Source organism: Myxine glutinosa, chromosome 2, assembly GCF_964187855.1.
Source record: "Myxine glutinosa chromosome 2, kmMyxGlut1.1, whole genome shotgun sequence".
Taxonomy (NCBI): domain Eukaryota; kingdom Metazoa; phylum Chordata; class Myxini; order Myxiniformes; family Myxinidae; genus Myxine; species Myxine glutinosa.
Genome location: NC_136262.1, coordinates 124,684,847 through 124,711,087, shown reverse-complemented (window position 1 = coordinate 124,711,087; position 26,241 = coordinate 124,684,847). Strand labels below are relative to the sequence as shown.

General features: G+C 43.3%; 1 protein-coding gene across 1 annotated transcript; it reads right to left on the bottom strand.

Moving 5' to 3' along the window:
• Positions 1–15,660: 15,660 nt before the first annotated feature.
• On the bottom strand, positions 15,661–18,394 carry MAFB (MAF bZIP transcription factor B). Its single transcript, XM_068107200.2, has one exon. The coding sequence runs from the start codon at positions 18,063–18,065 to the stop codon at positions 16,995–16,997; it is 1,071 nt and encodes a 356-aa protein (XP_067963301.2). The 5' UTR covers positions 18,066–18,394; the 3' UTR covers positions 15,661–16,994.
• Positions 18,395–26,241: the final 7,847 nt, after the last annotated feature.

Here is a 26,241-nt window from a genome sequence, read left to right as displayed (position 1 = left end):
GCAGCTCACCATCATAGAATCCACAATGAATTATTCATTGTACCAGAGGGTGTTGAGGATAATGTGAGGTCATCTGTCGGAAAGTTGAAGCTCAACCGAAGGTGGACCTTGCAACATGACAATGACTCTAAACATACCAGTAAATCCACCAAGGAATGGCTGAAAACAAAGAAATGGAGGGTTCTGGAATGGCCAAGTCAAAGCCCGGATCTAAATCCCATTGAGATGCTGTGGGGGGATTTGAAACGAGCTGTGCATGCAGGAAACCCCTAAAACATCACACAGTTGAAAGAATTCTGCATGGAGGAGTGGGCAAAAATTTCTCCCAGTCGATGTCAGAGACTGGTAGACAGTTATAAGAAACGCCTACTTGAGGCTGTTTCTGCCAAAGGGGGCAATACCACCTATTAGAGCCAAGGGTGTACTTACTTTTTCCACATGCGAAATTTGCATTTATGTTTATTTAAATTATACAATGGACTACAAAATGTAAATGTTTCATGATATTTGTTATATTATATCACCTTTATCTATCAATATTGTTGAAATGAAGATCAAATAGCTGTATGTTGAAATATGTTGAAAAAGTCAAAACTTTACATGGGGTGTACTTACTTTTTCATGTGACTGTATATCTATATAAACAGAAATCGGGCGCTATTTCTGACTTACCCTGTATATATATATATATATATATATATATATATATATATATATATATATATATATATATATTTACTGCAACTTACTTAATATTTACTTCGATTTATTAACCTGAAGATTATTTAACTGTAGCTTATTTAACCTAAGATTATATAAAGTTAGATTATTTAACATTAGATTATTTAACATTAGATTATTTCGTCTTCGATAAATAATTATTTAACATAAAATTGTTTAACATTAGATTATTTAGTCTTCGATAATTATTTAACATAAAATTGTTTAACATTAGATTATTTAGTCTTCGATAATTATTTAACATAAAATTGTTTAACATTAGATTATTCAACCTACTTATCCTTAGATTATTTAACCGACTTATTTAACCGACTTATTTAACCTTAGCTTATTTAACCTTTGATTATGAAAACTTAGATGATTTAACCTGCTTATTTAACCTTTGCTTATTTCACCTTAGATTATTTAACCTACCTATTTAACATTATATTATTTAACCTTAGATTATTTTAATTAGACTATTTAATCGAATTATCCTTCGATTGTTTAAACTACTTATTAAACCTTAGCTTAATTTAACCTTACATTATTTAACCTTAGATTATTTAACCTACTTATTTAACCTTAGATTTATTTAACCGACTTATTTAACTTTAGATTATTTAACCTTAGATTATTTAACGTACTTATCCTTACATTATTTTCCCTACTAATTTAACCATACATTATTTAACCCTTACATAATTTAAACTTATGTAATTTAACCTTAGATTATTTAACCTTTGCTTATTTAACCTTTGCTTGTTTAACCTTTGCTTATTTAACTTTCGATTATTTAACCTTAGATTATTTAACGTTAGATTATTGAGCCTTAGCTTATTTAACCTTAGCTTATTTAACCTTCGATTATTTAACCTTAGATTAATTATTTATCCTTAGATTATTTAACCTTAGATTATTTAACCTTAGCTTATTTAACCTTAGATTATTTAACCTTCGATTATTTAACCTTAGATTATTTAACCTTAGATTATTTAACCTCAGCTTATTTAAACTTAGCTTATTTAACCTTAGATTATTTAACCTTCGATTATTTAACATTAGATTATTTAACATTGGATTATTTAACCTTAGTTTATTTAGCCTTAGATTATTTAACCTTAGATTATTTAACCCTAGATTATTTAACCTACTTGTCTTCAGATTATTTAACCCACTTATTTAACCTTACATTATTTTACCTTATATTATTTAACCGACTTATTTAACTTTAGATTATTTATCCTTAGATTATTTAACCTACTTCTCCTTCGATTATTTAAGTTTTTTATTACGATATAATATTTACTACTACAATACTTTCTTCAGATCTCAAATTAATCCCATGTTGTGGGGCTGCAAAAGGGGGCCTTTGGCCAACATCTAGCAACTAGTTGGCCAAGCCTGACGTTGGACTGGAGCTGATTTTGGCATGAATTTGTAATTAGTTCAGGGTGCCTACGATAACTCACCTACTTTTCCATAAAGACACTGTGCGGACTTTAACATCCACCAAGTTATGCAAACAGAGGAAACAATTGGGGAATAGGTGGTTATGGTGGAAATAATTGGAGCCATTAAAGTGTAGTAGGAGTAGGAGTAGGAGTAGTAGGAGTAGGAGTAGTAGTAGTAGTAGTAGTAGTAGTAGTAGTAGTAGTAGGCCTAGAGGTAGTAGCCTTGTAGTATATACATAGAGCTACGTGTATATATATATGAATATATTTGAGCATTACAAGTGGAATGGCTTGTGCGCTTTCCTGGTGAGGTTTGGTATATGTACTTCATTCTTCTCACCATCTCCCAAAACCAAGGAACTATCCTGCACCTTATAGTTGGGGTACTCAGCCTGTACAGGAAAGGCGGGAAAATGAGCGGAACAGGGTGCGCGGACTGATAAGTCTCAGGCCCGGCCGTTTCCCTTCCCTCTTCAAAGGACGGGGAAGCGCTGCGGCATCTCACCTATAGAGAAGGATCTGCGGGGCATCGTCCATGGGCCACGGGCCAGGTTTCCTGCGTCCTTCCTGACCCACTCCCCCCTTCCATTGAGTGTCCGCCTGAATGACAGACAGGTGTCGTATCTCTCAAGACACCCACGCCCCGCCCAAGGTCAGCGTTCCACACGTGATTTTCTGGATCTATGTTGAAGTTGGAGTTCCACAGACAATCTGGGAAATATAGAACAGCTGGCCAAGGAGTGCCTTTGGAGTCATACTTGTGGTGCCCTCGGTTGGAAGGATTCTATATAAACTTGGAAACGCAGAGCGAACAACTCATCGTGCGTCACAACACTAACTCATCAACATAACGGTTCAAGGGAAACAACCTAAACATCGATAACACAAAACGATCGATAACACGGGACTGTTTCATTTTATTTTCCTCCTAACGAGATACAGTACACAGACTTAACTATCGACACGATTTGCATTCCAAGTACAAGAATGTGGAATATTGCAAGGGAAGTGCAGGCAACTTGAAATGTTGATGAATAATCGCACAAAGCTCTGTGCTCGAGTCGGTTCTGATTTCTGTCCCTCTCCCGCTGTCGTTCTCATCTTGAGTGCGAACGACCAAAAGTGTTGTCGATTTATTAATGAGGTAGAAGCACAGCTGGAGTGTGAGTCAATAATAACGAGTGCCCGCTGTGTCGACCACTACATCCTTCCTCTGCAGCTACTGGAAGGAAACACCTTTATGTTTGAGGGTCGTTTCTCGCAGGGAAGAAAAGCCAAGAAAAAGCCGCAAACATGGAGATTCGTTTTCAATTACTAGCGAAATCCCTTCCATTTGAGTAATTGCAGAGTCGTCGTGTCCCTTTTGGATTAAATCTGATGACCCCATTCGGCCTATAGCACAAGCTATTTAAGGCCCTATTTAATGCCCTACTTAATACCCTATTTAATGCCCTATTTAATGCCCCATTTAATGCCCAATTTAAGGCCCTATTTAATGCTATATTTATTGCCCTATTTAATGCCATATTTGAGGCCCTATGGCCCTATTTAATGCCCTATCTAAGGCCCTATTTAATGCCATATTTAATGCCCTATTTAAGGCCCTATTTAATGCCCTCTTTAATGCCCTATTTAAGGCTCTGTTTAATGTCCTATTTAATGCCCTATTTAATGCCCTGTTCAATGCCATATTTAAGGCCCTATTTAATGCCCTATTTAAGGCCTTTTTTAATGCCCTATTTAATGCCCTATTTAAGGCCCTATTTAATGCCCTATTTAATGCCCTATTTAATGCCCTATTTAATGCCCTATTTAAGGCCCCATTTAAGGCCCCATTTAAGGCCCCATTTAATGCCCTATTTAATGCCCTATTTAAGGCCCTCTTCGACCGTTCGGATTCAATGCCATGTGCAACAGCCTCCTGATTACATCGAATAAGGAAACGTTTCGCTTCCATGCATGATGACATGAATCCCTTTTGGGATGCAAAAATTGTGCAACCGAATCGCAAGTAAAGTTTGGCTCGAGTTCGAATCGGCAACACAGCTTGGGCAATCCGATGCCTCAACGCGACGCGTTCACTGCGATGGTTTGTTCACCTGTGTGACATCGAGCTAAGGTTTCCAATTAGCTCAAGTCCAGACGAACACATTAGCCCAAATGTGGCTCGACCTCATCGGGGCAAGTTACACGTTGTCGATCTGTCTTTGACATTGTTTCTCCCATGGTGGTTGTTTCCCTGATTCCTGTACAGTGTACAATTCCCTCCTGCAGCATCGTGGCTGGAGTAATGCGTGCAGGACAAGACGGTGCCCCACCGCCATTGGTTCATGTGGACTTTAAACTCTAAACCCCTCCCATGATGCACCAAATCCTCAATAGATATTTGTTAACAATTCCTTGAATAGGTATTTTTTTACCAATTACTTGAAGTTATTTCTCAACAATTACTGAAATAGTTATTTCTTAATAATTCCTTGAATAGCTATTTCTTAACAATTCCTTGAATAGGTATTTGTTACCAATTACTTGAATAGTTATTTCTTACAAATTACTTGAATAGGTATTTGTTAACAATTACATGAATAGTTATTTCTTAACAATTACTTGAATAGTTATTTCTTAACAATTCCTTGAATAGGTATTTTTTACCAATTACTTGAATCGTTATTTCTTAACAATTCCTTAAATAGGTATTTGTTGCCAATTACTTGAATAGTTATTTCTTCACAATTACTTGAATAGTTATTTCTTAACAATTACTTGAACAAGTACAGATACATTCAAAGTACACCGCCCCCATGCCATATAATTAAATATCCTCCAGCGCGGCATTGCCGGGGTGCCCCGAGCGCCCGGCAATACCACCGTGCAGCTTATAGATACTGCATTTGGAGGGAGACAACAACAACAACGCATTTCTTCTTCCACTATCTTTAGCCAAGTCTTTCTCAGTCTTCCCCATCCATTACTTCCTTCTACATTCATTTCCATCACTCTTTTCAACCAGTCACTTTCATCCTTCCTCAACACATAACCAAACCATCTCAACCTGTTCCTCTTCACATCATCAATCACAGGCTCTATTCCCATCATCTTTCGCAATTCATCATTTGTCTTCCTCTCTCTCAACGATACTCCGCACATCCACCGAACCATTCGCATTTCCACCCTTTCCAGCCTTCGTTGCTGCTCTACATTCATGACCCATGTCTCGCTCCCATAAATCATAACACTTCTCACACATGCAGCATACACCTTTCCCTTCAGCTTCAACGACACTCCCCTCCTCATCAGCACGCCACTCAGTTCCCGAAACTTCTTCCATGCACATCTCACTCCAGCAACCTTTGCCGAATCTGATCCACCTTCTCCATTCAGCATGTCTCCGAGGTAGCAAAATGTTTTCACACCTTCCAGCTTCATGCCGTCTCCAAGATCCAACTCAACATTTCCTCCATCTGCAGCTCCCTCTGTGCACACCTTTCATTTGAATGTAGCTGCCACATTGGTTAATGACCCTCTCAGACCACTACATTTTTGATGAACCCACTCAGTGCACATTGTACATTGAATGGAGTTCACTCCGACACCCTTCCTGCACACAGCACAGGGCCACTTCCCAGTTCTTTCCACCTCACCACATGCTTTACCACTTGCCATCACCTTCGTCTTTCCTATATTCACCTTCAGACCTTTTGTCTCCATACATTCCTTCCACTTGTTCATCTTTTCCTTCAGTCCATCCATACTTTCCGCATTCAACACCAGATCATCTGCATACAACAACTCCCACGGTAAACCCTCCTTTATGTTCTGAGCCAGCACCTCCATCACAGCTACAAATAGTAGTGGACTTAGTACCGACCCCTGATGCACTCCCACCTTCACCTCAAACTCACCACTGTTCCCGTCCTTCGTCCTTACAGCTGTGCACGCTCTTTTGTACATTGCCATCACAACTCTGATCAACCATTCCTCCACTTCTAACTTCCTCAATGCCCATGTCAATACTTCGCGTGGAACCCTATCGAATGCTTTCTCCAGATCAACACACCCAAGAAACAACTTCTTCCTCTTCTCCATGTACTTCTCCTGCAACTGCCTCACAATAAAGAGCGCGTCTGTCATTCCTCTTCCTGGCATAAATCCAAACTGCATTTCATCGATATTCACCTTCTTCCTTATCCTCCTCTCCAACACCCTTTCCAATACCTTCATTCCATGCTCCAATAACTTTATCACTCGGTACGAGCCACACTCCAGAGGGTCACCTTTCCCCTTGTATAGAGGGACGAGGGTACTCAGTTCCCAAACCACTGGAATGCGACCTTCTTTCACCACCAGATTACAGATCTCTGCCATTCTCTTCACACCCCAACATTTCTGCTGCCTTCAACATATCTCCCACAACTCCCGTCGGCCCTCCCGCTTTTCTACTCTTCATTGCTTTTATCGCTTCCTCAACTTCCTTCTCAGTTATCTTCTCTGCCGGTCCTAAAACTGGATTACTCTCCATGTTGCCATCCCATTCATTCTCTGTATTCAACAGCATTTCCATATATCTTTTCCATCTTCCTTTAATTCCATCTGGGATTCTGGGTCCACAACGATTTGTCCCACTTCATCCTTCAAGCAACTCACCCCCATCACATCACACCTCTCTTTCGCTATCTGCTTTGTAATTCTGAATACCGCTCTCTGACCCTCTTCCGAATCCAAGCGTTCTCCGAACATTTTCCGACATGCCTCCTGCGCCTTTGCTACCTCTTTCTTTGCAGCCTTCTTGGCTGCCTTATAACTTTCATGCTCTTCCTTTTCTGCCCCCGTACCCTTCGCCTTCTGCCACTCCTTGAACTTCTTCCTCTTCTCGTCAATCCTCTTTCCAACTTCCTCATCCCACCACCATGTTTCCGAGTGCCTCGGTGGTCCTTTTGTCCATCCACATACCTCACCAACGGCTCCCAACAGACTTTCTTTCATTGACATCCAACCACTTTCAAGCTCAACCACATCATCCTCGACCATATTCAGCCTCTCTTTTAATGCCTCCCTCACTGTCACCTCTTTCAACCTCCACACCTTTATTCTCGGTTGGTACTTCACCCGCCGAGCTCTCCTCTCACCTTTCAACCTTATGTCACAGACAACCAAGTGGTGCTGTGAAACAGCCTCCTCCCCCGGGATCACCTTTGTGTCCCGGAGGTGCCCCCTATCTCGCCTACGTAATTAATCGCTAATAATTAAATAACTCCTCAATTAATTGATTAATCAAAAAACAAAAAATACCGTTTTTGACAAAGGACCTGCTCACCACTGTGCCGAAATTTCAGCTTCCTAGCTCAAAGGATGGCTGAGATATCGTCCGGACAAACAAACAAGAAAGCAAGAAAACAAGAACGAAAGAAAACAAGTACACATACATTCAAAGTACACCGCCCCCTTGCCAAATAATTAAATATCCTACAGCGTGGCATTGCCGGGGCGCCTCTGGCGCCCGGCAATACCGTAGTGCAGCTCATAGAGAGGTGTACGCTAATTGATTGATTAATTGTATAATTAAAATCAATAAAAGATTATCACAAAATATTTTCTTAATTAATTGGCTAATAGCATAACTAAACAACCAGTGCTTCATCCGAAGATGTGTCTCTCAGAAATTTAATTAAATAAGGCATTAATAAAAAATTTAATAATTAATTGATTAATCAATAAATAATTAATCAATTAATCAATAAATAATTAATCGATTGAATAATTAATCAATAAATCAAAAATATCCTTGATAGCCACATCACTTGGTCACTGTCATGTCCAAATATTAGCTTCCAAGCTCAAAAGGTGCCTGAGATATTGGCCAAATGAGAAAGAAAATAAATAAATGATTAATAATGAAAATAAATAAATAATAATCATAAAAAAATAATTAAATTATTAATCAATTCGGTCACAGAACACATAAACCACCACCATTTCATCAGAATCTGTAACTGAAAAAAAATAAAATTTAGTCATTAATCGAATAATTAAATAATTAATCGATTAATTGATTAATTGATTAATTAATAAATCAAAAATAGCCTTTGCAGCCAAATCACCTGGTCATTGGCATGTTCAAATATCAGCTTCCTAACTCAAAAGGTGCCTGAGTTAATGGTCAGAAGAGAAAGGAAATTTGATTAATTAAATAAGTACTTAATTAATCGCTAATAATTAAATAACTCCTCAATTAATAGATTTTTAAAAAACAAAAAATAATGTTTTTGACAAAGGACTTGCTCACTACTGTGCCGAAATTTCAGCTTCCTTGCTCAAAGGATGGCTGAGATATCGTCTGGACAAACAAACAAGAAAACAAGAAAACAAACAAACAAGTACAGATACATTCAAAGTACACCGCCCCATGCGAAATAATTAAATATGCTGCAGCGCGGCATTGCCGGGGCGCCTCCGGCACCCGGCAATACCGCAGTGCAGCTCATTGAGGCTGCATTGGGAGGGAGAGGTGTACACTAATTGATTGATTAATTGTATAATTAAAATCAATAAAAGATTATCACAAAATATTTTCATAATCAATTGGCTAATCGCATAACTAAACCACTGGTGCTTCATCCGAAGATGTATCTTTTAGAAATTTAATTAAATAAGTCATTTATAAAAAATTTAATAATTAATTGATTACTCAATAAATAATTAATCGATTAATCAATAAATAATTAATAGATGAAATGATTAATCAATAAATCAAAAATATCCTTGATAGCCACATCACTTGGTCACTCATGTCCAAATATTAGCTTCCCAGCTCAAAAGGTGCCTGAGATATTGGCCAAATGAGAAAGAAAATAAATAAATGATTAATAATGAAAATAAATAAATAATAATCATAAAAAAATTAAATTATTAATCAATTTTGTCAGAGAACACATAAACTACCACTATTTCATCAGAATCTGTAACTTTAAAAAAAACATTTTTTTTGTCATTAATCGAATAATTAAATAATTAATCGATTAATTGATTAATTAATAAATCAAAAATATCCTTTGCAGCCAAATCACCTGGTCATTGGCATGTCCAAATATCAGCTTCCTAACTCAAAAGGTGCCTGAGTTAATGGTCAGAAGAGAAAGGAAATTTGATGAATTAAATAAGTACTTAATTAATCGCTAATAATTAAATAACTCCTCAATTTATTGATTAATCAAAAAAAAAAATACCGTTTTTGACAAAGGACTTGCTCACTATTGTGCCGAAATTTCAGCTTCCTAGCTCAAAGGATAGCTGAGATATCGTCCGGACAAACAAACAAACAACCAAGAAAACAAACAACCAGAGTGAAAACTGAGTACTCTCTTTCAGCGTGTGTCACTGCCGAGCCCCCTTCGGTGCCCAGCAATGACGATTTGCAATGCCTGGAGATGGCATAGGAAAGGAGCGGTGTACAACAACCAAGAAAACAAACAAACAAACAACCAGAGTGAAAACTGAGTACTCCCTTTCAGCGTGCGTCACTGCCGAGCCCCCTTCGGTGCCCAGCAATGACGATTTGCAATGCCTGGAGATGGCATAGGAAAGGTGCGGTGTACAACAGAGTGAAAACTGAGTACTCCCTTTCAGCGTGCGTCACTGCCGAGCCCCCTTCGGTGCCCAGCAATGACGATTTGCAATGCCTGGAGATGGCATTGGAAAGGTGCGGTGTACAACAAGAAAACAAGAAAGCAAGAAAACAACCAGAGTGAAAACTGAGTACTCCCTTTGAGTAGCGTGCGTCACTGAGTAGTAGCGTCACTGAGAAAGTGACGTCACTGAGAAAGTAGTAGCGTCACTGAGAAAACTGAGTAGCGTGCGTCACTGCTGAGCCCCCTTCGGTGCCCGGCAATGACGACTTACAATGCCTGGAGATGGCATAGGAAAGGTGCGGTGTACAACAAACAAACAAACAACCAGAGTGAAAACTTAGTACTCCCTTTCAGGGTGCATCATTGCTGAGCCCCCTTCGGTGCCCGGCAATGACGTTATGCAGCATCTGGAGATGGCATAGGAAAGGTGCGGTGTACAATAGTTATGTCTTAACAATTCCTTGAATAGTTATTTCTTAACAATTCCTTGAATAGGTATTTGTTACCAATTACTTGAATAGTTATTTCTTACCAATTACTTGAATAAGTATTTGATACCAATTACTTGAATAGTTATTTGTTATAGACTTTCGTGCACCGTCCACACCTGGCCTCGAAATTGCATCACTGGCTAGTTCACACCGAGACATCCTATAAAAGGACAGGGTCAAATCAAAGGAGAAATCAAATGCTTAACAAGTTTCATCTGTTTCTCGATGCAGTTGTTCTTCTACCTCCATACCAAACGTCATCTGGAATAAGATGGGTCCGCTATGAAATGTGTGGGCCGAGCTGTCTCCCGCCTGTGGCGACCGCGTAACTTGGCTCCCTTGGCCCAGAGTGCAGGGCCCCTGGCTTCTTGGCCCGTGCCGTGCGCTGGCCGCCTTTCCGGGCCTCGCAGCTGCCACAACAGTCCGCCCAGCGCGTGTCGGGGTAGGGGAGGTGAAAGCGGATTTGAAAGGGGGCGGAAGTGGTGAAGAAGGAGAAGAGGGAGAATACATAAGGATCACATAATATGATCTGAAAAAAAAGAAGAAGAAGAGGAAGACTCATAAACACCAAGTACACTTTCAAATCGAATATGGTACAGCCTCATGCTCACACCTTCCAAATAACAACTATGCCACACCTCACATGTGGGAGGTCATGAGGATAGAGACCACATGCTCTGTCTATACAAACGCTTTTCGGTGAGCGGAACATGTGTTCGCACGAAGCTCAGTGAACCAATCTGTGCAGTGGAAGTTTGGTCGTTGTACACCTGTATCTTCTTCTTCTTAAACAGATGCAATTATTTCCACGTTCTAGTGGGTTTGGCCGATGGAGATGCTTGACCCAAGTCTTTCACGAACAGGTTGGCCAGGCCTGACACTCGACTAAGTAGTTGCGGCAGGAATTTGAAATTTGTTCCCGAGTGCCGGCGATAGTTCGCCTACTCTTCGTGAAAGACACCGTAAGATATTTAACGTCCGCCTACTAATTCAAGCAGGCGAAGCACCAAGTTTAACGTCCATCCGAGGGACGTTCCATAACACCTTGATGAATCACTCCGCCTGTGAAACACCGGGATGACAGTTTATAGGTGGGTCGGGATTTACATGTAAAACCAGGTTAGACCGCTTAGAGGAGAATGTGAGCTTTGGTAGTTGTACAGGTATAAGAGCAAAGGGTGTCTGGACGTTACCATGCACCCGCCCCCAAGTTAATAATGCTTGCATGCATCGGTCTGTGAGCCACCAACAAAGACACCTGGCCAACAATCCGCCTAAGAATGCTCACTAATGCTTGGGGGAGAGTGTGAGGCCCAATGGGCCTTTTTAAGAGGCTTAGAAATCAGGTTGTTCTTCCTGAATCCTGGTTACGCATGTCAGGATACCGACTGGAGATGAGCAAAATTTGGGATAAAGTTTTTAAATCTCAGCGATATATATATATATAGATATGTGTGTTCATGTGCAGGGCTCGTTGGCTTCTGCGATGAAACAATGAGCGTTCCCATAAACACAGAGTGAGGGTTGGATAACGTTTTCTTCCCACCACGTGATCAAAACACGATTCATGGTAAACTATTGCTTCATCTGTTCTTATTTGAGAGCATCATTGATTGGACGGCTCTACAGCTGAAATACCATCAAATGTAACGATAACTTTTATACACTTATAACATAAGTTACTTGTCGGCTATACCCTATAAAAAAACCCATAACTCTGAAACACGAATCACCTGCATAACCTATAAAGGTTCCTGCACCACGTGACGAACTCCTATTGGTAGGTTGAGAGCCACTGTTGCGGTTCGGCTGTTTGTTGTACTTGCACCACTCACCGACACCCACATTTGACTTCCCTCTGCACAGACATACGAGTCGACTCGGTGGCACCTGAGGCCATATGGAAGAACTCATTGGGTGTTAATAAAGGTGAACATTGATCTTGCCTTGCGCATGACACGCAGAGCTGCAAACGTTCCTTCCGAAGCCCTAGAGACCCAGGTGAGGAGCCAGGAACCAGGTGAGGATCCAAGACACAGGTGAGAATCCAAGACCGCAGTGAGGATCCAAGACCGCAGTGAGGATCCAAGATTTAGGTGAGAATCCAAGACCCCAGTGAGGATCCAAGACACAGGTTGGGATCCAAGACACAGGTGAGGATCCAAGACACCGGTGAGAATCCAAGACCCCAGTGAGGATCCAAGACAGGTGAGGATCCAAGATTTAGGTGAGAATCCAAGACCCCAGTGAGGATCCAAGACACAGGTTGGGATCCAAGACACAGGTGAGGATCCAACATTTAGGTGAGGATCCAAGACACAGGTTGGAATCCAAGATTTAGGTGAGGATCCAAGACACAGGTGAGGATCCAAGATTTAGGTGAGAATTCAAGATTTAGGTGAGAATCCATGACCCCAGTGAGAATCGAAGACACAGGTGAGGATCCAAGATTTAGGTGAGAATCCAAGATTTAGGTGAGGATCCAAGACACAGGTTGGAATCCAAGATTTAGGTGAGGATCCAAGACCCCAGTGAGGATCCAAGACACATGTTGGGATCCAAGACACAGGTGAGGATCCAAGACACAGGTTGGAATCCAAGATTTAGGTGAGGATCCAAGACACAGGTGAGGATCCAAGATTTAGGTGAGGATCCAAGACACAGGTGAGGATCCAAGATTTAGGTGAGAATCCAAGACCCCAGTGAGGATCCAAGACACATGTTGGGATCCAAGCCACAGGTGAGGATCCAAGACAGCTTGGGATCCAAGACACAGGTGAGGATTCATGGTCCGAATGAAGCAGCAACACAACGCACTTTGCGATTAAAAAACGCGACTTCTCCTGGACCAGAGAGAGACATTCTTAATCCCCGAGAAAAGATTATGTGACGTCACCCTGATTGAGTTCGTCGTAAAAATCATTGCCCTTCGAATGTAACGCATGGGTGTTAAAAATTCTTCTTCTTCAACGGGCACAATAATTCCCACATTATTGTGGTGTTGTTCATGGGGAAGTTTTTGGCTCAAGTCTTTCACGAACCGGTGGGTCATTACTGAGGTTTGGAACAATGAGTTCTGGCAGGAATTTGGGATTTGTTCCAGGCTGCCGGCGATAACTCGCCTACTCTTCACAAAGGGGACCGCACGCGATCTGTAAGGTGCACCAACGAATGTTTGCAGATGTGTGAAACACCTGGATGGTGGTTTATAGCTACGTCGGGATTCAAACCCAGTTTAAGGAGCTCAGGCGATTGTGACGCACGAATGTCAGAAATTGATATAAACACCATGGAAACCTTTGTGTCCTTGTAAAAACAAAGGGCCGAGAGTGAAACGAAAAATGAGTCGAAACAACGAGTGTGAATGTGTCTAATTGAGGTTATCGTCACTTTGTGTCCGTCCGTGTACCAGGTAGAGAACAAAATGTGACACCTGAACGCTTAAGGCGAACACTCACATTTGTTCTACAGCTTAATAGAGACATAGCATTCTTTCTGTACGTCACAAGATCCCCAACGCAGGCGCTTTCATCACCGCCGGGTGCTTATTGCCGACCTGGAGCCCCTGGGGGCCGTGCGCCTGTGGTTTGGGGGGGGGGGGGGGGGGGTCACGTGACCTCTCCGGGCGGCACCCGAGCCTGATAAAGCGTCCGTCACACGTGGGTCGGCGGATGCGTTCGAGGGCAAGATCGAAAGTTTCACTCGAGGGGTCGACGTTGGACCCCGACCCCTTACCCTCGTGACCGGCCCCCGTCGTCCGTCCCTTCGAGTTTCCGATTCGAGACTTGGAGGTCGAGGTCCTCGACAAAACCTCTGCGGTCCTCAGTGCGTCCCTCGACTCCGGGACATTCGTCCGCCGCGTGCTCCCGACGCCGTTCGCACGACCCCGGGACCGTCGGGTCAAAACGACCCGAATGCTCGACGCTCGAGGACCGCGGACGTTGTAATACAGGTGACGAACACCGTCAATTAAATAAATACCTCGGTACTAATTAGCATATGCAAATGAGCACACTCAAACAACTTGGGTCATTCTTTGTAAACATTCCCACTTTGTGATTGATATACAAGTTGGAATTCGTAATAAAGTAATGGAATAGTTAATAAGTAAATAAAAGTATACAAATAGATAACTAGTAATAAAGTAGAGAAATATTTAATTAGCAAATAAAGTTTGTTTATTTATTTATTTATATATGTGTGCCTCGTTAAACTGACGCATCTTTGCCCCCTTTCTCTGACTAGTCCCACGTGACCTCATTCGTGACGATCCTCGTGTACCTGTCGGTGTCCTCCAGCGGTCGACACCGACTCCGGGCCGCAGACCTGCTGATCACGGGGACACGCCGCGCGCTCCAGGTGCGCCGCTCGCCCCGGCGCACCTGTTTCCATCGCCGCTAAAAGGACCTACTTGAGCACACGTGATGCGTAGCCCGCTTCGACATGCGTACAATTTTCCAACAAACCTTATCAAAAAGTTCGTGACAATTTACTCCCATTTTTTTTGTGTCGTCATAAACACCGAGTCCGCCGACAGAGAGGGAAGTTCATTCAAGCCGCGTTACCGGGAAATGTGTTTCCACCCGGTGTTCTCATAAATCGGCACAAATCTTGCTGGGTCATGACTTCGTGACTTGGGAATAGAAAAAGTTTTTGCGACTCTTCCAACCGGAAACAGGAAACGCGCTATTCACCTTATCAAACTCTCCGGGTGGTGTCTGACGTGCCTGTGTGTGACGTATTACGTGACGACGGCGATGGCGTTACAAGAATGTGCAAGCTATCCTGGAACGAATTCCAAAATTCCTGCCTTAAGTACACTGAGTCGTCAGTCGAAGGTCAGTCCTCGCCAGCCGGTTCGTGAACGCCTTGGGCCAAAAACTTCCCCACAAGAACGTGGGAATAAATGTGGTCGTTTTAAAGAAGAAGAAGAAGTAGTTAAAAGTACGACGACGTGGATGACAGATGAATTATATAATTATACAGTTAGTTCGTCTGCGTACGTACACCAAATAACCGACGAGGTCGCGTCGACGTCGCATCGACGTCGGACGAGGATCACGTGGGAAGTTCTTGAAAAGTTATGACGTCACGCGGTGTCACTTTTACAGGCAGAGACAGTTTGAGATTCCCCGAGTTTTTGAAGTGCAGTTCGTGAGTCGCAGCCGGTGATTGACAGCACCTGCGGGTGCCGGTGTGTACAAGGCGTTCCGAGGACGAGCAACACACCTGGGCCACGCCCTCCGGGGAGGAGTGTCCCGCACACACCGTCCTCGAGCGGAGAACGTGGCGCATGATGAGCTAAGGAATCCCGGGCACACGAGCAGGATTAATGCTTTTTGCAAACACAACAAAAGCAACACAATCGTGGTCGTTATTAGCAACTCGTTTATTAGAATTTTCCCAGGAAATTGAGGGAAATTAGTCCCTGTAGATTCTTTTTACACTCAAATGCACAAATTGATATATCAGTATTAATTAGCATACTGAATTCAGGTATTCTAGCTAGGGTCCCCGGCGGCCAGGTAGGTCTACGGAGCATTCGCGGCGTGGAATGGAGAAGATTTCGTGCAGCCAGTCCGTTGCTGATGACGTCACATCGACACGGGGACGTCACAATGCGCGAAAGGGGGTTGCAGGAGGACAATGTTTGTTTCCAGTGCTACAAGTGCAAGGAAACCAGGAGCTAAATTCACTTTGGCTTGGAAAACAAAACAAAAACATTATGTACAGTGGATTTGCTACTTTTTCTTTGCATTATGTACAGGTACGACTTTGGCGGGAGGGGGGAGGGGAATTGGGGGGCTCGGTGGGTGGGGGCACCCTTCCCTAACTTTCTGTGTGTGCTTTGGAGAAATGTCCCGAAGTCACGGCGAACGCGCAGATTGCACCTGTTACCTACATGGCATCACGTGACCTCGATCATAGTGCGCTCGCTGGATTACGTTAACCTGCACGCACCACGTGACGAGCGTTCGTTAACCTTGACGCCGTGATAAAGCAGAGCACGGCGACTAGTGCGTGTTCAAAACAAACGTACAGAGGCATGGGGGGTTTGAGGGGGGGGGGGGGGGGCGAACGAACATCCCTTCGATGAAATCACAACAAAAATCTGAAAAATTAAAAATTATTTCATTGATGAAAAATAATTAATTAAGAACAACAAACAAAAAAGGTAAAGCGACAAAAGCGAACATAACTTCACGTGCAAATCTCCTCGCTCGTTTAATATTCAATCACACACACAGGTATACATATACATACACGTACATGTATATGTATGTATATACATATATATATATATATATATATATATATATATATATATATATATATATTCAACAAAATAGTATTGCCCTTTGTGACGTCATAGCCCGCCAAATATTGCAAGAAGGTAGGTTAACACCAAGGAGAGAAAGTAAAATGTCCGCGACAGGGGGGCACGCGGATCCCGAAGGTCCAAACCGCAGACCACCCCCGCCCCCCCCCCAATACCCTCCCCCGCACAAGGTCCATTTGTCGTTGTCAAGGAAACAAATTAAAAAGCGACAAACAAATAATATTAATAATAATAACCGTACATGTCCAGCATGCAGGATCGTAAAGTCTACACATCGGGTAAAGTGGAGGCAGAAATGGACGGACGCGGGTGGGAAGTAAACGGAGCGATGGGCAGAGATCGACGCGCGGGAAACCCACCGTCCTCACAGGTAGAACTCGGGCGATTTGGGGGTATCGGGAGCACAGGAGCCCCCCTTGAGGTAGCCGCCGTGCGCCGCGACCACCGCGGCGAGACTCCCTCCCGCCAGTTTCTCGTACTTTTCCTTGTACGCGTCCCGCTCCCGGCCCACACGGGCGATCTCCTGCCGCAGGTGCTCCACCTGCCTGAGCAGGTCCACCTTCTCGGTCTCGAGCACGTGCTTCTGCTGCACGCGCTTGTAGCGGCACGACTGCGCGTAGCCCCGGTTCTTGAGCGTACGCCGCTTCTGCTTCAGGCGGATCACCTCGTCCTTGCCGCAGCCGCGGAGCTGCCGGTTCAGCTCCCGCACGGACATCGACACCAGCTGGTCGTCCGAGAAGCGGTCGTCCGACTGCGAATGCGACGACTCGTGCTCGTGGTGCTCGTGGTGCTCGTGGTGCTCGTGGTGCTGAGATTGCTGTTGCTGCTGATGATGCGCCTGCTGCGGATGGTGGTGCTGCTGCTGCTGCTGGTGGTGGTGGTGCGGGTGGTGGTGAGGGTGGTGGTGCGCGTTCTGCATCGGTGGTTGCGGACAGGCGGCGGACAGCTCGTCGTGCGGGCCTAGCACGGTGTAGTGCTGTTGTCCGGGCGGAGGGCCTCCTTGTCCCGCCTGGTGGTGGTGGTGGTGGTGGTGCCCCGGGCCGCGGTAGCCGTCGAAGGTGTGCAGTTGCGCCGCGTGCTGGCTGCTAATAAGCGCGTCCACCGCATCCTCAGGTGAGAGGTGCAAAGCCTCGGGGTTCAGTTGCTGGTACCCTCCCATCCAGTAGAGTTCCTCCAGGTGCGTCTTGGGGTCGCTCGGGCTGGGGGCGCTGAAGCTGGGCGACGAAGGTACCGAGCTGCAAGGTGTGCTCATCGGGGTCGACGACAAGGAACCCGCGACGCGGCCGCACAGACGTCCCGCCGCCAGCGCCTCGAGTGGCTCCTTCTTCACCTCGAACTTGAGCAGGTCGAAGTCGTTCACGTACTCCATGGCGAGCGGACTCGTGGGCAGGTTGTCGTGGACGCCCAGGTCGGCTGCCGTGACTTGCGAACGCATTTGCCTTCGGTCCAGCTCCGGGAGCGCCGGGGGTCGCTAGTTCCGCTGGAGTCCAGCTTGCTCGCGTCTCCACTCGGTCACCCAAGGGTCGTCCCGCTCATTCGGAAGGGAACGCGCGCACAACACCCCAGGACCCCCTTCGGTCGCGGCGCGACGACGCGGAGCGCAGCCGGACGCGCGTCCCCTCTCATCGGTGTCGGGCGCCGCACCCGCCCGCGTCGCTCTCCCGCGTGTCGCTCGCTCGGGGAACTCGGCAGGGAAAGGAAATGCGGCCCGAGCGTTCGCACTCGCACTCGCACGGGCAACTCCTGCACACTTGAGTGTGGACTTTTACTTTTATAGCTCCTCTGACGCGGCCACAAACAACCCCGGCGGAGTATTAGGGGATCGCACGAGCCAATGGGAGAGCGTGTGCGCGGCCTCTGAACATGATCGCGAGGGCGGGACGAGAGCGCGGGGAGCCAATGGGGAGGCGCGCGGGGCAGAGCTTAACAAACTCTGTTTAATCATGAACGTTGTGCCGGGACTTCGCTAAACGTGAGGAGCTCAGATTAAACGACGTTAACCGAGTTGTGAGGTGCTCAGACTAAACGACGTTAACCGGGTCGTAGTACGTCCAGCACTTTGTGGAGAATTGTGACGCCGCTGCAAGCGGGAGTCACAACACCGTGAAACTGTGACTGACATTTTGCAAATACCTTTTTCGTGTCTACGTTGCTATTAAACCTGTCGAACCTATGTCACCTGGCCTCGTTCAATGCACGACGGTCTTGCGGTGTGACGATCAAACATCGTCGGAATTCTGACCCGTCGTCGGTCACGTGACACAGCGACTGGACCCCCTATCCGCCCTTCCGCCGGTCGCCGTCTCGGACCGCATGCTCCGCTGCAGACACGTTCCACCGGACGATCGTTGAGTGATCATTACCTCGTAGTTAGTGCGCGGGTCTGCGCGTCCGGGAGTCACGGGTCAAGCGGGTTTGGTTTCATGGAGCGGAGAGGGCGACCCCAAGCGTTAAAGCGCGAGCGCAGGGGGGGGCACGTGTAGCATGCGCGGGAAACCCCTGCGGGCAGACGGTGGTAGTACACGAGAGCCGTGTACACGGACGTACATCTGTACGATGTTGTCTTTGGGTTTGCCTTTCTGTCTGTCACACGCGCGGACACACTCATGGACACATGCACTGAGTGTAACACACAAATTCACACTCATGGATTATAACCCGCAAAGATACACTCACGGACACTGACTGTAACATGCAAAAGTACACTTATGGATTATCACACACACTCACTGTAACATGCACGAACACACTCACAAACACACACACACACACACACACACACACACACAGACTGCAATATGCACAGAGACACTCACGGACACACACACACACACACACACACACACTAACATGCACGGACACACTCACGAACACACTCACAGACACACACACACTGATTGTAATATGCACAGAGACACTCACGGACACACACACACACACTAACATTCGCGGACACACTCACGGACATATGGAAGCATTGTCACACACCAATACATAAGCACGGACACACGCACTGACTGTAACACGCACGAAAACACTCACGGATTGTAACACACAAAGATACATGCATGTTCACTCACACAGGCATATGCACCGACTGTAACGCGCAACAACACATCACAAACATGCTCACGGACACACACACTGATTGTAACACAGACAGACACTCATAGACACACACACACAATAATTGTAACACAAACAGACACTCATAGACACACACACTGATTGTAACACATACAGACACTCATACACACACACACACACACACACACACACACACACACACACACACAATGATTGTAACACATACAGACACTCATAGACACACACACAATGATTGCAACACATACAGACACTCATTGACACACACACATTGATTGTAACACATACAGACACTCATAGACACACACACACACACACACACACACACACACACAATGATTGTAACACATACAGACACTCATAGACACACACACACTGATTGTAACACATACAGACACTCATAGACATACACACACAATGATTGTAACACATACAGACACTCATAGACACACACACACAATGATTGTAACACATACAGACAATCATAGACACACACACAATGATTGCAACACATACAGACACTCACGGACACACACACACACACACTGATTGTAACACATACAGACACTCATAGAAACACACACACACACACACAATGATTGTAACACATACGGACACTCATAGACACACACGCAATGATTGTAACACATACAGACACTCACGGACACACACACTGATTGTAACACATACAGACACTCATAGACACACACACTGATTGTAACAGACACTCACGGACACACACAATGATTGTAACACATACAGACACTCACGGACACACGCACTGATTGTAACACATACAGACACTCATAGACACACACACTGATTGTAACAGACACTCACGGACACACACACTGATTGTAACAGACAGACAATTTATGCGAATACATTTTCCCTAGTGAAGTGTTTGGAAGGTAAAAACCGTTACCCTCGTACAGTTTGATGTCTATCTCATATCGGATTATGTCGAAGTTAGAATGATTTATTATTTTGGTATCAAACCTGGTTATTGATTCCAGATCCCATTTTCCTTTGCGAATAATTAAAGACCCCAACTGTGGATTGTCTGTGTAGGTACCACGATTATATCAACGTGTGAAAACAGCCCTGTAGACATACCTGTCATACACACGACCTGCTCGACGTGTCCGATTCTCGAACCCCCACCCCCTCCACCGTCTCTTTAACCCTTAAACCGTCTGTCTGCCTGTCCTTATACCGCCTCATGTCTGCCTGTCCTTATACCGCCTCATGTCTGCCTGCCTCGGCAGATTAAGCGATCAACAAGTTATACGAACGAGACAGCAGTCTGAGAGAGACTGAAAAAGTATAACCAGGTGTGTGTATTATTAACCAATAAAAAAAAAAATTAAATAAATAAATCAACAAACAAATAAGCAAATAAATGAACAATACATTTATTTATGTTCTTCCTCAGGTACATAGCACACCTGCACTCGGTGTGGTACGTAGTATGTACAAATTCAAGGCTTCTGAGGTGTCCACATATCCCATCTTATGTACTGAGTTTCACAGATCCGTGTCTGAACCAGATTTGTACACACGTACGGCCTGCTCCGACGTGTACACCATGACACTACTCCAGTGGTGGTGTATTCATGGTGGTATCTACTCTAGTGAGATCCACTGCTGCTCTTAGAACATTCATTTAGAACCTTTCATATAATCGTCCATGGTGAGTGCAGTGCGAATGTGTTGGGACAAAGCACCACATGTCCACATCCTGCGATGATCATGATCCGGTAATGCTTCCAGTTACTAATGATTATGATCCGAAATAAATGATCATGATCCGAAATCGATGATCATGATCTGATCTCAATGAACATCATCATAACTCAATGATAATGATCCGAAATCAATGATCATTATCCGAAATCAATGATCATGATCCGAAATCAATAATCATTATCCAAACTCAATGACCATGGTCCGAAATCAATAATCATTATCCAAACTCAATGATCATGATCAGAACTCAATGATCATGATCCGAAATCAATGATCATGATCAGAACTCAATGATCATGATCCGAAATCAATGATCATGATCAGAACTCAATGATCAAGATCCAAACTCAATGATCATGATCCGATATCAATGATCATGATCAGAACTCAATGATCATGATCAGAACTCAATGATCATGATCTGAAATCAATTGTCATGATCAGAACTCAATGATCATGATTCGATCTCAATGATCATGATCTGATTTTAATGATCGTGATCCGATCTCAATGACCATGATCTGATCTCAATGATCGTGATCCGATCTCAATGATCATGATTCGATCTCAATGATCATGATTCGAACTCAATGATCATGATTCGATCTCAATGATCATGATTTGATCTCAATGATCATGATTCGATCTCAATGATCATGATCCGATCTCAATGATCATGATCCGATTTCAATGATTAATGATCCGATCTCAATGATCATGATCCGAAATCAGCTGATACCTCACGGTGTATATCTGCTCGTGTTTGTCCTCTATTTTTTTTCCAAATGTTTATCTCCGCCACCGAAAGGATTCGGACGAAACTTGGTGGACAGGTTGGAAGTGTGACAAGGACAAATCGATTCGATTTTGGTGAAGATCCGAATCCAGATATGGAAAAAGAGGTTTATTTAATTTTTCAAGTGATTCTTCACCACCAGTGATAGGGCCAAAAACTATATATAGCGTGATATTAAAAAAAGTTTTGAACGAAAGAAACTTGGTGGATGAGTTAGGTAAGTGACAAAAGCAAACCAATTCGATTTTGGTTCAGGTTCGAATCCAGATCCGACCTGTTGGTGGAATACAAAACAAACGCTATTTATTAAGTTGCTCGCTTTTACTCCCCCTTTCTCTTATTGACAAACAAGAAGTTTGACGTCATCCGTTCACAAAGACCTTTCACAAACGAATGAGTGAACCTCCTACAAGCTGTAAGGCGGTTCATATCATAACGTTACGAAGACTGTACGTTCTGTTCCCTATTAACACAAACACACAAAACACACACACACACACACACACACACACACACACACACACACACACACACACACACACACACACACACACATGTCAATATTTCTCCAACACCACCGAGAGGCGCAAAACGCCATGGTAACTGCATGAAACTAAGCTTGTAGATCAGTCTTTATGAGTACCTGGCTGTGCGTAGGTGAAGCGAACGCTGCGCAAATAAAGGGCGGAAACATAACATGGACAAAGCACGACCTAATCGGATTATATATATGTGAATCCTCACAAACACCGGGACATGATTCAGGGAGAATCAAATGAAGACAGAGAGATCAACATGTACAACACATTTTTATGGGAATAGTACGCCACTGGTTTGTTTGTATATGTACTTGCTTGTACATATACACTTGTTTGTACATGTACTTGTTTGTATATGTACACTTGTTTGAATATGTATACTTGTTTGTATATGTACTTCCTTGTATATGTATACCTGTTTGTATATATACTTCCTTGTATTTGTATACTTGTTTGTACATGTACTTGTTTGTATATGTACACTTGTTTGAATATGTATACTTGTTTGTATATGTACTTCCTTGTATATGTATACCTGTTTGTATATGTACTTCCTTGTATTTGTATACTTGTTTGTATATGTACTTGTTTGTACAGTATATGTGTACTTGTTTGTATATGTACTTCCTTGTATTTGTATACTTTTTTGTATATGTACTTGTTTGTACAGTATATGTATAGTTGTTTGTATATGTATACTTGTTTGCATATGTATACTTCTCCCATCTCCCGCCCCCTTTATTATATGTTATTATATGTGTTGGGTCTTATACGAGCCTCAACTTAGTATACAAAAAAAAAAAAACTGAGAATAATGACCTGACCGAACTTGAGTTTCTATGTTGTCATGATTTCCACCAATCATAATACAAATATTTATTCTGTACAAATATATTTGCAATATTGGTGAAATTATTTATTTGTAATCTAAAAAGGTCCAAGTGGTCTAAAGCAAGTCAAGGGTCCAAGCTGGTCTAATAGGTCTAAAGTGTCTTGTGGGATCTTAAGGTTCTTCATGGTCTTTAATGGTATTCAGGGTCTTTTGGGTGTTTAATGGTCATTGGGGTCTTTTTGATTTTTTGGGTCTTCATTGTCTTAAGGGTATTGGGGGATTTAAAGGGTCTTCAAAGGTCTAAGGGGTCTCAGCAGTCTAAAGGGTTGAAAGGTATATTCCAACAGTACAAAATTAATATGCGTACGTAATTAATAGATAGGATGCAATCGGCATTCAAAGAGTACGTAATTAATAGACATATAGTCACACGGCTTTATCGCCTCATGGACTGTTTTTCGGTTTTATATATTTATTTGAAGAAGAAGACGTTTTGGTCACCTACATACATACATGTTTGCTCCATTAAAATAAGATATAGAGAAGATAAGTTAATAATTTTGTCAAAAGGTCAAAGGTCAGTGTTCCATAAAATCGACAATTTTTTTTTCCAGTTGACCTAAAAAATTTAAGAATTTGCACATTGGGGTTACTGAATTGGTTCACCAATCAAAAGTTAGAAGCTGATTGTGTTTTCTTTATCAAAAGGTCAAAGGTCAAGGTTGCATAAAACCATCAATTTTCATCTGATTCATTTGAAATTTGAGCAGGATATACATATTGAGTCACTGAAGCATATTGCTTTACAGGTCAAAAGGTCAAGGTCGCCTAAAATCATAAATTTATTTTGTATTTTTAGCTGTTTTTGGCATGGTCAGCATACGGAAGAAGAAGAAGAAGAAGAGGAAGTAGAGGAAGAAGAAGAAGAGGAAGAAGAAGAAGTCTGAATACAAAGCGGATGCAGATGCGCTTTGCATTTTCAGAAGTTTTCTAGCTTGTGTATGTACGTGCTTGTATGTACACTTATTTGAATATGCACTTACTTGTATTATTGTAATGGTTTTTGGAGACACTGTGGAGCCAAATCCAACACATAAGGGTTCCCTCGTGTAGTTATATCTGGAGCAATTTTGTTTAGCTGAATTACTTCTACAGTAATTTCCCTAGTGTAGTGAGGTACCGTGCTACGCACGTGTGGGAGGCCAGAAGCAAACAGACAATGCAGAAACGGCGAATGCTAAAGCATGAAACCAATAAATTCCACATACCTGTAGCACCTTCAGTCGCACGTCAGACATGGACAGCAAGTTCGTGAAGGACTTCCATGAAAAACGTACCCGTTCGCAAACAAACAGGTACGTGTGTTCCATTCCCAGTCAATGGCGAATCTGCATATGGCGATCCGCGAATTTCACGTTTAGAAAGTAGAAACCATCACGGCATTCCGTCAATCACTTGAACTCGATATCTCTTTTTTCATTCCAAACAGCATAACTCCAATCACAAATTAAATACCATTAATATTAAAAAATAAACTTTCAACAACATTCGTGACATAAACAAATATTTAAATCCTGATGTGAAGTTCCGTACGGTTGGGTGAATTACGAATTCAAAATCGTAATTGTATTCACTCAATTCCAATCATCAATTGATACTTTAACAAAACGATTAACACGATTAACGTTTAACGATTTAACATTACGATTGAATGAAGGTTGTATTGGGATATTATCAAACCCGTGCATTGCCGTCATCTGTCCACTTCTGCATTCGCGGCAGGTTCATAATTGTCATCAAAATCTAAACAGTATTTGTAGAATTTCAATAAAAGCCACATCACTGTTCATATCGGTAAATATTATTCCATCGTGTTTGGGAAAATTGGAAAACTTGGAAAACTTGGAAAAACAACATAGCCCATTTTACTCCAGGGGTTCCCAGGATTACCCACCCAAAATATCGTTGCGATCGGTTGAGCCGTTTTTGCGGTACCTTTGAACGGACAGACAGACGGACGGACATTTGGTGAATTATAGTAAGATGCTCGTATCAGTGGAAAGGGAAATGTGTTGTGTTTGTGTAGCAGATTCAAACCCCCTTTGTAATTCTTATCTTTCTAAATACCCTCTCTTATCTCCATTCCTATCTCTCCCCATCTCTCTCAATCTCTCGCTGCACCTCTTTGCAGCACATCCATACACACTTTGTAGCACACAATATTACACCTTACAAAAGCCTCATTACAACTCATTGCAAATCCCATCAAGGGCATCATAAAGCAGCGCAGACTGGGATTGCGAATCTCTTCGACAAACAAAAACAGCATAGCAAAGAGCTGGCAGATGGGTGGGCCTCCATCCGCAGTCGGTTACTGAAGAACCATGCCAATCCGGCCAATGAGTGTCACATGGCAACAAGAATGTACCAATGAGGAGGAGGTTCCTACAAAGCTCAAGCTGTGCTCAAGGGACTGGACCCAGAACTCAGCCTGCCCCAGGATCTTTATAAGCTCGGGAACTGAAGGGCTCAGGGTTCATACGCGTCTGGGGAAAATCAGAGAGTCAAGTCTGAACCTACAAGAATGAGC

Excerpts from the sequence above, each read along its gene's own strand:
- MAFB (XM_068107200.2), bottom strand. The coding sequence starts at position 18,065 with ATGCGTTCGCAAGTCACGGCAGCCGACCTGGGCGTCCACGACAACCTG.